At 39.6% G+C, this 12885-nt stretch overlaps 1 protein-coding gene and 1 non-coding gene across 4 annotated transcripts in view; both read right to left on the reverse strand.

The window, feature by feature from the left end:
• The window catches only part of RIC1 (RIC1 homolog, RAB6A GEF complex partner 1), a 144260-nt gene that overhangs the window by 7050 nt on the left and 124325 nt on the right, over positions 1-12885 (reverse strand). For all 3 annotated transcript variants that reach the window (XM_061132712.1, XM_061132711.1, XM_061132713.1), the window contains 6 exons: positions 8331-8447; positions 7129-7857; positions 4872-5030; positions 4643-4782; positions 2705-2991; positions 1439-1630 (listed from right to left, as the gene is read on the reverse strand). In XM_061132712.1, the coding sequence (XP_060988695.1) occupies positions 1439-1630; positions 2705-2991; positions 4643-4782; positions 4872-5030; positions 7129-7857; positions 8331-8447 (1624 nt within the window). The remainder of the gene's footprint in view (positions 1-1438; positions 1631-2704; positions 2992-4642; positions 4783-4871; positions 5031-7128; positions 7858-8330; positions 8448-12885) is intronic.
• On the reverse strand, positions 2002-2145 carry LOC133049025 (U4 spliceosomal RNA). The gene has a single exon (XR_009691184.1). It is a non-coding gene; the product is annotated as a U4 spliceosomal RNA (small nuclear RNA).

The following is a 12885-nucleotide window of genomic DNA, read 5'->3' on the forward strand; positions in this document are numbered from 1 at the left end:
AGGGAAGGTGCCCATTATAGTATTATTTCTCCTTTTACAATATGTTTGAAATGATCTCTTTAAAAAGTTTTCTAAAGAAAAGCAATGATGCCACTCAGGTCCATTAGGATGCTACTATCAACAAAATCATCAAAGAAGTGTTGGCGAGGATGTGGCAAAACTGGAATTCCTGCCAGTGCTGATAGGAATGTAAAGTGGGGCTGCTGCTATGAGGAAAAAGTTGAAAATAGAATTACCACATGAGCCGACAATCCCTAGAAGAATTGAAAACGGTCTCAAAGAGACTTCCCATATTCACAGTACTCCCCTGTTTGCAGCATAATTCACAATAACCAAAAGGTGGAAGCAATGCAAGTGGCCACTGATGAATGGATAAACAAAATGTGGTCTGAACACACAACTGAATATTGCCAAACCCAAAAAAGGAAGGAAATTCCCATGCATGCTACAACAAGGATGAACTTTGAGAACATTATCTAAGTGGAATAAGCCAGACACAAAAAGACAATTACACAGGGACAGAAAATAGAATGTAGTTGCCCGGAGTTGGGGGAGGGAGAGATAGGGAGTTTTCTTTAATGGGTATAAAGTTTTGCTTTTGCAACATAAAGAAGAGTTTTGCGGCTTGGTTGCCCAAGAATATAAATGAACTGTACACTTAAAAATCCTTAAGGTAGTAAATTTCACATGTATTCTACTACAATAAAGGAAGCCATGACTTCTATATGCCTCCCTACATAGCAGCAGCTCAGGTGAGTGATCACACACTGAAAATCAAACATCAGGTGAACGCCAGGCCATTAAAAACCTGCAGAAAATCAGGTCAGTTGCTGCTTAAGTTCTTACATAAACCTAAACAACATAAATCACTTTAAAGCTTCTTCAACTTGTAATTCACCTATTACTATAATTGCAGAAGACACACATTTTTTTGGTAAAGGGACAGTAATATCTTAGGCTTTGAAGGCTGAGGTGCAAAATTAAGGGTATCATGCAGGAATTTACAAGAGAAAAAAATTTTCCTGTAATTTTTTACAGCTGAAATAAAAAACAGAAAATAATTGGTAACAATTTTTTACAATACAGGTGCACCTATGAGAAGAATGGAATTCTTTACACATGGATAAAGTTTTGTTTACTTGACGTTCAAAGTTAGTGTTTCTGTATCATCAAAATTGATTACAAAGGTTCATTTATTAGTGTTTAGCTGTAGTGAGGTTTTACCTGTTTCATTTATGTAAAATAAACACGGCAAAGTGTATAATCAAGGTCATTTTGGCCTTGTGCTAGTAACTATTCACCTCTCCAGCAGATACTAATGCTAATTCTCAAGGACACATCTTGAAATGAGTGAAACTCTCTCTGAAATGCTAAATATGGCATATAAACTTTCCTCCAAAGAAACTAATGAGGAGCTAGGATTTAAAATGATATCTACCTTTATTAGATAAAGGTGACAGGAAGGCATCTTGCATCTGTGGCCCGTGAGATGAAGCTGTGTCTATTTCTTGATGAGCAGGGCCAATGTTGCTGAGCCAGCTCTGACTTCGTTGGACGTTAGAGACGCCAGCATCTATCTCGAGGTTTAAAAATGGGTCAGTTGACTGTGACTTTAACAGCTGCTCTCCCACTGCAAGGCAGGAAACAAAGAAAAAAAAAGGGAAATAAAGGCGCACACACTGCTATTTCCAATTCAGTTATTTCAGCTTCTCTTCCCCCACCAACCCCAAATACTAAAAGTTCAAAGCCAATTAATGTCCCTACACAGCATCACCCATCCATGAACCAGGGAAGTTGGACTGGAACAGAATGGACTGACTAGATAATGCCACCCAGCAGTCATCTTCTGTTATTGTTTAACTTACCAGAAACTAGGCAAAACCTTATTCATCCTTAAATGATTTTCCTTGGTTTTAAGATGACATGAAACTTCCAAATGCCATAATAAAAAGGTTTTTGTTTGAATTTTCGTAAGTAATAATAACCTGAACTAAAAAACCTAAAAATTTTTTTTACCAAAATACAGTTCACTTTGCTCTCTCCAAATTTAGAAGATGGCCCAAGCTCTCAAAGACCTATTTTTATTAGCAATAATCGCGCCTCGGTTAAACCTCATTGGCTACGATACTGCCACTGCGCAAAGCTCAAAGACCTATTTTTACCATTTCTCTGGAATGAATCCTGTCAGGTAAGTCACAATTTAGCTTATTTTGAGATCTGGGACTAACCAATGCCAAAGTGAAAGTGAAAGTCGCTCAGTCGTGTCCGACTCTTTGCGACCCCATGGACTATACAGTCCATGGAATTCTCCAGGCCACAATACTGGAGTGGGTAGCTGTTCCCTTCTCCAGGAGATTTTCCTGACCCAGGAATTGAACCGGGGTCTCCTGCATTGCAGGAAACTTCCTACAAAAAAAACAAGTGTGGTAGCTTCTATCTCAGTCATGCTCAACTTGTTGATAATCTGAGAAAACAACTGGTTGGATTTATAAATTAAACTTCAAAGTCCTAAGACCTAGAGACACATGATCTAGTTTTATTTACATCCTTAGTCAAATGGTGGATGTTCCAACTGATCTACAAAAAGTCAGCTTTTATCTAAGCTTGGAATGAAAAGAGTTCCTTGAATATCAACTAATAGAAAAATGTCTAAACATTTGGAGCAAATACAATTCTTGTCTAAACAACACGAAGCCTGTATCACCTGTTCGGTATTTTCCGTTTCTGAAAGGAGAACTGACAGAAGCAGCTGGGGTGATGGGAAGTGGCCAAAGGAAATCTTTGTGGAGCCTCTTCAGGGCCAACACGAAGTTGTCTACTCGGGCAGCACGGGTACGCTCCCTGCACAGCCAACTAATGAGTTCAAAGCCCAACTGGGCTGCAAAGCAGCCGAGATCCTTTAGCCGAACTTCTTCTAAGAGACGCCGAGCGTGTCTCCAGAGCATCATATCAATATACATGTTCTCAGCACAGTCACTGTCTTTGCTCCATCTGTAAGTGGGAACACAAGTAAGCTACAGAACAATCTTCACATACTTCTTATGAAGTAGCACTGAAAATGCTGACAAGGAGGTAAGAGATTTGAGGGAAGAGGAAGATCAAGTATCAGAGCTTCTCCATGCGATAGCACACCTGTTGAGCAATAGCTGGAACACAGAAAGCAGCCTCTTAAACATGTCTGTAAAATAAAAGTACAGAATAGAAAACAGGAGACTGACAAACTCAAACCAGGAAGAGGATAGTGACTGGATGAGGTAAAGAAAGGAAGCAAATAAATGCTGTATTTGGAAAGAGGGAAGGAGATCAGATCAAGAAGACTAAAGAAGCAAAGTGAAATGTAGTCTCTTAATGTGAGATATAGACACATAAGAAAAAAACAGATTTTAAAAAATGAATGACTAAATATCGTCTATCATCCCTTACTCCTATGAACTGATGTGTCACCACTGGTTTGGTACCAGGGTGATGGGGTGCCTTCAGAGGGCAGTACTGGAGCAGGACTACCTGCATTCTGAACTTGGCTCTGCCACACAGTTTTGTGAATATAAAGCAAGTTTATTTTTCTGGGCCTCTGTTTTTCACCTGTATAATGTGGATAACAACAGTATATTTACCCATATGGAGCTGTTACTGAAAAACCTGTACACGGAAATGTTTGAATTGTGCCTGGCGTGCAGTGAGCACTTAGTATATATTAAACACCACTTGCATTCAGGGTACAGCTGAGTAGCTACTGTTTGCCTGGCAATTGTTTTATAGTCTTTCACGGTTGCATTTAACTTGTTTATGGCGTGTGTGTGTGTGTGTGTGTGTGTGTGTGTGTGTGTTTGCCTGGCAACTGTTTTACAGTCTTTCACAGGTGCATTTAACTTGTTTATGGTGTGTGTGTGTCTGAGTGTGTGTGTTGGGAATGCAGGTCTATTAATGGCTCTGATAAGAAAAAGCTGCAAAACATCACAATACAAATGTTCAGGAAGCTGTCATTCTGTGTCAGGCACTGTAGTTTAGAATATACACGGAATATAAAGAAAGGACTGGGGAGAGAAAGAAACCAAGAGCCAAGACCACATAACAACACATGAAGGAACACAAGGACCTCACAAAATAGGAAAATTTATTTTACAATGTTCAGCATGAGTTCAGAGCTACCCTTCAGGGCATTGTAACCCATCTACGTGTAATGCAGGTTTCAGGCTCCAGGATACACTTTTTTGGCATGAACTGTTTAATGACTTCTCCACTCAAAAGAGTCACAAGAGAGTCCAGTACATGAGGACTAAAATTTTCTTTTTCTCAAAAGGTACACTGGGAAAGAAGGAGAAAACTGTTGACTGTAAGAAGGCTTTTGAATTATTTGCAGATCTATCTTCCTTTTTATTCTGGTCCTGTATTATTAGAGGTAATTTAATGTCAGTCACATTTAGAAGGGGCACATCAAGACCTATTCTAGTACAAAGGGCAAAAACTGTACAAAGAATAAAGAAGTGAATTTAGGAGAAAGAAAAAAGGGAAGCCTTTGGGGAATGTAAAAAGGAATTGCAATTGGATCAAATAGTTTTTTCCTAAGATCCAATTTTACAAATACTCTTAAATGCAATGTGTTATAGAATGCCCTAAAAGTAACAGTTCTTCATTCTTTTACCTTTTTCCAGAAGGACCAGATGGCATACTTAGTGTTTTCTGTAAGCTGAATTTACTAGCAGGAACACTGTCAGCTGACTGGGATAAACTGATGCTTCGATTCCTGAAGAACTCAAATCCACCACCACTTGAACTGGGTTCCTGTGATCACACACAAGGTGCACAGTATGGTTAGAGGAGATGCCACGTGGGTGTGTGGCCGAGCAAAGCTGTGCGATTCTTCACCTAACCTGAGCTGTAGGTGTGGATGGGGGCGTCTCAGATTCTCCAGAGCCAATGGCTTTCAGAAATCGAATCATGTGTCGACACAGGTCCCACTTGCCTTGTTCCAGGGCTGTGTTGAAAAGAAGGGTGGCATGTTGCCTACTTACTGCTGGAACTTCCATGTTCTAGAAAAACAACCAAGAATTCCTTTTATACTGCAAAATTATTTGAGAAGATATGAGTAATTCTCTATCTCCACACTTCCCTAAACCCAGACAAGTAATGCAGATATAGCACTGTAAGGAATAATTTACTAGTAAAATCAAAAGAAGCATTAAAAAGTACCATACAAGAAAAAGTGAGGCAAATATTTCCCTGGTGTAATATAATTTATGATTTGTTGCACTCCCATTAGTGCCAGATATCTTAAACTTTACATACATTCTTTCTTTTCATTTCTCCTAGTGACTCTCAAAAGAGGTATATCATTCTCATTTTACAGATGAGAAAACTGAGTTAAACAACTTGTTGAAATTATGCATTTAAAACTAATTAAAAATTGTAATTGCATGGCAATGCAGAGTGTAGAAATAGAAGCACAGGATAAAAAGGTAAATAGTATCTCAGTATTAATATGAAAATTAGTTTGATTCTGAAGTCTTCCTGAATATATCTCGGAAATTCCCAGAATTCTGTAGACCACACATTGAGACTCCTCTGCCCTCAAGAGTGTTAGAAATCCAAAATGAAAGAAATCTGGTTGCCAAAAACAGGACTGTTAGATGAGAGAGAAATAAAAATATATGTTCTAAACAAAGAAATAACTTGTTGAAGATCACAAGAAAAGCAGGAGTATAAATCTGTCTTTCTGACTCCAAAAAAGCTCTGGTCTATGTCCTGTGACAGAGCTTTCTGAGGATGTGACTTAATAAAAAACTTTGCTTTGGGCAACAGTATATAGTACTGCTACACAATGGGCATCCACAGTGGTTCTTTCACAGATTTAATCTTGCTGTTTGCCCTGGCCGTCATGGAGAGGCGCCTAACAGGTAAGTTCAACTATAATTATTTATCTGTCAGTCACAACTTAGGAATACTGATAAAGTTTCTAATTCCATTGCTTGGGAGATCACTGAAATCTAAGCAGTGACCTAAATTAAACAAACAAACAAAAAACTGCATTTATCTTGTTTCTGCTTTTATGACTGTGTGGCCTTTTAAGAATAGCCAGAATCTCAGGGCCACGCACCTTCTGCCACAATATCTCCTCTGACTTCAGTCAGCTGTCATGAAGCAAATAAGCTGACAGGAAAACTGCTTTAGGCAGAATCTCAAACCAGGTTTATGGTTAGCTTCTTTAAACAATAAAAACAACTCTGCAGTAATTTGAAAGAACTTTCACCTCTCAGCAATTCCATGGTACAAGGAGAGAAATTATTGTGGAGGGCTCAGATAAACCCACTAATATTCAAAATAATTATTTACTAGTATGTTTCTTATATAATATTTTGATAATCTCATGTAATATGTGCATATTATTATGTATTATAATGCATTATATGTATATACATACATGGGCTTCCCTGGTGGCTGAGACAGTAGAGAATCTGTCTGCAATGTGGGAGACCTGGGTTCGATCCCTGAGTTGGGAAGATCCCCTGGAGGAGGGCATGGCAATCCACTCCAGCCTGGAGAATTCCCATGGACAGAGGAGCTTGGGCTATAGTCCATGGAGTCACAAAGAGTCTGACACAACTGAGCGACTAAGCACAGTGTACATACCTATATGTATACATAGAAGACATTCCTTTAATATTATTCAAAATAATACTGTAAACTCATTAATTTGTTTTAGGCCTATTTATGAAAAAACAGGATTTAAAAAAAAAAACCCAACCTTGCAATGCTGCTTTTTAATAGTAATTTTCTGCCATCATATACTAAGATTGAGTTCTTTAAAAGTAAAGATAAAAACTGAACAGAAAACTTGACTCTAATAGTTCTTTTTTTTCTATTTAGTATTTGTTTATTTGGCTGCACCGAGTCTCAGCTGCAGCACGTGGACTCTTTAGCTGCAGCACGCAGGATCTAGATCCCCGAGACAGGGACTGAACCCAGACCCCCTGCATTGGGTGCGTGGAGTCTTAACCACTGGACCACCAGGGAAGTGCCTGTACTAGTTCTTTAATCACAATCACAGTGCCAACCAAGGACATTTGCTTTCTTTTTCCTCTAGGTTTATGCTCACTAATTCTTATACATTTACAAGAAGAGAATTGTTACCTGTAAGATAATAAGGTAAGACGCAGCAGTATCTAAATCCTGAGCCATCAAACATTCTTCAAACAAGTCCTTGGGGTTTCCAACAGCTGCAAACAGGTAGTTCCACAGGGCATACTCAGTCTTCCTGGCACAGTGAACAACTGTCTGCAGGAAGAGGGGGAACTCGGTGATAAATTTTGCCACCGTGGGAAGCAGAGGGTCGGGAATGGGCTCCCGTGAGGTAGCTTCTTCTTCCAGCACTTCATGGAGCATGAGCTCCAGCACGTGAGGAAAGTAAGGCAGCGCGGCACAGGACTGGGCTAAGAGCAGAGCTTGCTCCCCGAGGTTCCTCACCAGCAGCTGACGCAAAATGTGATGGAGGTAGATCTGAGAGGTTCTCTCCACAACACAGAAAGGGAAGAGCACCTCCAGCTGTTCCCTAGCACTGTTCCGAGAATACAGAGAATCGTAGAGCAGAGTGTCGTTGACAGCACCAAGGACTAATGCATCTTCAAACAGAACAGCCAGGGGGTAGATATTTATGTGAAAAGGTAGCATGATCCGCTGGGACAAGAAGGAATGGGGCTTGCGGTGATCCCTGGGGAAAAGAGGGAGCCAGACTTTCATCCCCGCACCACCACAGCTCAGCCAGAGGGCCTCCAACAGGTGACGCTTCTGTTTATTTGCGCGACACGTGGTCCAGACATTTTCAACAGACTGGGCTAGTACAACAGGAGGACAGAATGGCAACTGGAGAAGAAGAGACTGAAATCAGTTCTTTTCCCATTTAATTTGTAGATGAAGTTTTTCTAGGTACTAGTTTCTCAAGTCTTTCAAAATGATAGTATAAATTCTGGGGAGAATTAGAGGAATCTGTTTAAAGTTAGCAACACTGCCCTGCCTTTCAAAGTAAATGTACTTAAATCTAAAAACAAAACAATCCCCCTCCCCCAAGGAACTTCACCAATTTATCCTGTTTTTCCATTAGAATTATTCCAAACAATAACACCTAACCAGTAACGTCTGGCATACAGAACATTTTATCATCATTTTAGGGTCTTATTCTCCACTTTTCACAGTCTTGCATCCAAAGGCTTACAACTAATTTTATATACTTTCTCAGTATCCAAATCACAAGACAACACTCTGCTCTTAAATTCTTTTATTCCCTCATCCTTCTCCCAGACATTCTTTATATTTTAAGTGACTTGCATTTAACTCACAAGTTTCCTTTGGTTAGGGTTGCTGTCCTTCTCTCGGATCTGAGGGCCGGACCTGTCCCTCTGCATCATGATGAGCTGTCCTGCCAGATTTAGCATAATGCTCTCTGCATCACGAGCCTGAAAGGAAAATAATTGGATTCATATGAATTAACAGGTATATTTTCAGCATTTCCCCCGCCAAAGCATAATGCTTACAGGTTAAACGAACAATACTGAGTATGTATTATGGGCAGTCATTCTGTTAGACTCTGTTGGAGTCAAGGAGCTGTCTGGCTCCAGTAGTACAAGCTTAACACAATGCAATTAATAATTAATTAGTGAAAAAGTGAATTCAAATTGATGGCAGAGTTGAATTACCCTGAAAAAACTAAGAGACTTCCAGAAATTCATAAATGTGAGACATTGCTTCAGTGACCTGGTTGGCACAGCTAGAGAAGGCTTAAGGATGAAGTAGGACTTGAAGGGTGAGGATGACATACATGGGTGGGAGAAAAACACTTGGTATTTTAGTTGAAGAATGAAATATAAATGACACAAGAAGATAAAATAGTTCTACTGGGAAAGTGAGAACAATCTGGCTAGATTAGGGGTATTAAGAGAAAAAATACTGATGGTAATAGACCTTCAAGGAAGGCTTGGAAAGTCAAGTAAAAATATATCAGGAAATAAGCCACTATTTATGGTCCTTGAATAAAAGAGTTATTAAAAATTCTTGAGTTATTCAGGATGGATGACTGAGCAGAGGAAGATATCATGGGTGGTGACTTCAGAAATGAAGTAAATAGTCTGCGTTTTATTAAGGAAAATTTCAATCAAACCCTAAAGTAGAAAACCTAGGACTCCCAGCTTTAAGTTTGAGGAGCACTGCTTTAAAGTTTATTTTCAGCTATCAAGTCATTTTCACTTGTAAAGAGGAAGAATATTTTGATTAAAACAAACCAAAAGCTTACTTGTAGTCTAGACATGAAGGGTAAAAAAACAAAGCTGAGTCAAAGATGATTTCAGAGTGCTGAATCTAGGTGAGGTTCTAGAGAAGTTGTGGTCTTCATGGACAGAAGTTAGAAGGAGATAATAACTTAGGAAAGGGAATCTGAAGAGTTTCCTTTCAGTTTAGTTCAGTCACTCAGTCGTGTCTGACTCTTTGCGACCCCATGAACCGCAGCATGCCATGCCTCCCTGTCCATCACCAACTCCCGAGTCCACCCAAACCCATGTCCATTGTGTTGGTGATGCCATCCAACCATCTCATCCTCTGTTGTCCCCTTCTCTTCCTGCCGTCAATCTTTCCCAGCATCAGGGTCTTTTCAAATGAGTCAGCTCTTCACATCAGCTGGCCAAAGTATTGGAGTTTCAGCTTCAACACCAGTCCTTCCAATGAACACCCTGGACTGATCTCCTTTAGGATGGACTGGTTGGATCTCCTTGCAGTCCAAGGGACTCTCAACAGTCTTCTCCAACACCACAGTTCAAAAGCATCAATTCTTCGGTGCTCAGCCTTATAGTCCAACTCTCACATCCATACATGACCACTGGAAAAACCACAGCCTTGACTAGATGGACCTTTGTTGACAAAGTAATGTCTCTGCTTTTTAATATGCTATCTAGGTTGGTGATAACTTTCCTTCCAAAGAGCAAGCGTCTTTTAATTTCATGGCTGCAGTCACCATCCACAGTGATTTTGGAGCCCAGAAAAATAAAGTCAGCCACTGTTTCCCCATCTATTTGCCATGAAGTGATTCATTCTTTCATCAAGAGGCTCTTTAGTTCTTCTTCACTTTCTGCCATAAGGGTGGTGTCATCTGCATATCTGAGGTTATTGATATTTCTCCCGGCAATCTTGATTCCAGCTTGTGCTTCCTCCAGCCCAGCGTTTCTCATGATGTACTCTGCATATAAGTTCACTGCCCATTAAATTAGAAAGAATCTTAAGACTTCCAGATAAAAATATGAGAGATGACTAAACTGGAGATGAATACCAGAATCATTGAACTATAATAATAAGGCTGGTAAACTGAAGGAAACAGATGAATTTTCTGAAGCAAAGTATATGGGAGCAACAGAGCAGAGGGCCGCTGGCTAAGCTTTTGAAGGCAAGAAGAGAAACAAAGCATGATGCCACTAACCAAAGAAGGAAAGAGTTTTAGGAAGGAAAGGATGGTTATTAAGATGACATGGATTGTGTCCTAGCTTTGACTCCTGCTGGCTGGATGAATTTAAGCTCCAATATCATTTTGGGTTCAGTCAGGAAAACAACCATCACCCTATGTATTCTACTTGAAAAAATAATCAGATATATGAAATGCTCATTTGTACCACTCTAAGACACAAGAGATTGTGTGTAAAGAAATGGCAAAAGGGTGCTGAATACTCATGGACTTTGTCACTCATTTTTGCTCTATATCATCCAGGTAGGTAATAAGCATGTTAATTTAAAAAGCGGGAATTTGAAAAATTGCTCCCACAAAAATCTGTAAGCAACTGTCACAAAGCTCAAGAATTTTACTTGGAAATGAGTCTTCCATTCCCGATTTAGCACATAAACTAAAAATTTGAACATCTGTCCATAACATATGAGAAACAGTAAATAACTTAAGAGTCAGGAGAAGGAAAAATGGAATTGAAAAGCTGTGTGAGAATTATAAGAAATAGAGAGGAGAGGAAACCGAACATGCAATCCCAAGAATCAAACAGTATACTGTTTGGAGACTGGCATAGGGCTTCCCTGGTAGCTCAGATGGTAAGAATCTGCCTGCAATGCAGAAGACCCAGGTTTAATCCCTGGGTTGGGAAGATTACCTAGAGAAGGGAATAGCAATCCACTCCAGCATTCTTGCCTGGAGAATTCCATGGACAGAGGAGCCTGATGAGCTACAGTCTGTGGGGTCATGAAGAGTCAGACATGACTGAGTGACTAACACACACACTCCACACTCCCACAGTGAGAACTCCTCAAATACTTCCAAAGACCCGAAGAACATTCACTGAAGTTCTCTAAAATATGTTAATGTTCATAATCACCATTTTTAAGTTTTCAGATAGTAAATTCACCACTGTATTTTATACTATTTCATTAAAAAAAAAAAAAAAAACAGGGCTTCCCTGGTGACTCAGTGGTAAAAACTTTGCTTGCCAATGCAAGACATGGGTTCAATCTCTGGTCTGGGAAGATCCCACATGGCCCACACAGCAACCGAGCCTGTGCTCTAGAACCTTGGAGCTGCATCTACTGAAGCCCACACACCCTAGAGCCAGTGCTCTGCAACAAGAGAAGCCATCGCACTGAGGGGCCTGTGCACTGCAATTAGAGTAGTCCCTGCTTGCCACAGCCAGAGAAAAGTCTGCTCAGCAATGAACAACCAGCACAGAAAAAAAAAAAACCCACAAAATTCTCTATTTTTCCCTTCAGCTCTATCCACGCAGTCAACATTTTTTACTGATAATATCACAGTACATAAGGACAGGTGACCATTACAGCCCTTTCAAGCAACTTTGATGAACTTTTTAGAAACTGAGTGTAACATAAAAGCTGGGACCACATGTATCCTCAAGGTCCTAAATCTGAAGGAACCCAAGAAACCATCTCTTACCCTAAAAAATTCCTGGTAGGTAATTCTCATTGGAGCTTCAGAGACAAGGAGCTCACCTGTCTCCTGAGGGAGGCCACCTTACTGTGGAACAGTTGTCACTGCTGGGTTTTTGTTGTTAAATCAAGACTTGCTTTGCTTTTTAAACCTTGGCCTTCTCTCTGTGCAAGATGTAATCTATTTCCTCTTATCTTTCAACTTCTTATTCTGCTCTTTGCAAAGTTAAGTATCTCCTCTTTGTAAAAGGGCCTCTTAATTAAAATGGGGCACCCAGTGTTATTCATCTCCTGACTGCCTACTCTATCTAGAATATTCAAGAAGCTTTTTTCTTTAATATGACTTCAAACATGATGAAAAGTACATAAAATGTATACCACCCTATCTTATTCTCATTATTCAGATTGACAATTACCAAGGTTTGTTTCACCTATCCCTTTTCTCTTTTTATTAATACTTATTTTGCCAACATATCTTAAAGGAAGATATCATGCCACTTTACTCCTATACATTTAATAGGCATCTCTCAAATATATGGACATTTGATTATATAATTACAATGCTAACATCACATCTAAATTTAATAAAATTTAGAACTATTTCTCAGTGTCATCTCTCAGTCAACATCGCTAATTGTTTTAACAGTGTCTTTTTGCAGCCTATTTGAATCAAGACACAAACGACCTTATGCATTGCATTTTGTTGTCATAGCTCTAAAGTCTTATTTAGAAGACTCTTCTTTTTTCCTACGCATTAATGACTTGCAGTTTTCCTACAGAATGTTATTAAACTAAACCTCTATCCCTGTATTTTCGATGAATAGAAGATGACTCAAGAAGCTTGATTCAGTTCAGGCTCAATGCTTTCGGCAGTAATTCCTCATGTGAACCTCAGGCTGCATCACCCCAGGAAGCATGCATGGTTCTCCTACTTTTAGTGCTGCTAAGATTGACTAATAAGGCTTAGGCATGACA

Source organism: Dama dama, chromosome 29, assembly GCF_033118175.1.
Source record: "Dama dama isolate Ldn47 chromosome 29, ASM3311817v1, whole genome shotgun sequence".
NCBI classification, from domain to species: Eukaryota; Metazoa; Chordata; class Mammalia; order Artiodactyla; family Cervidae; genus Dama; species Dama dama.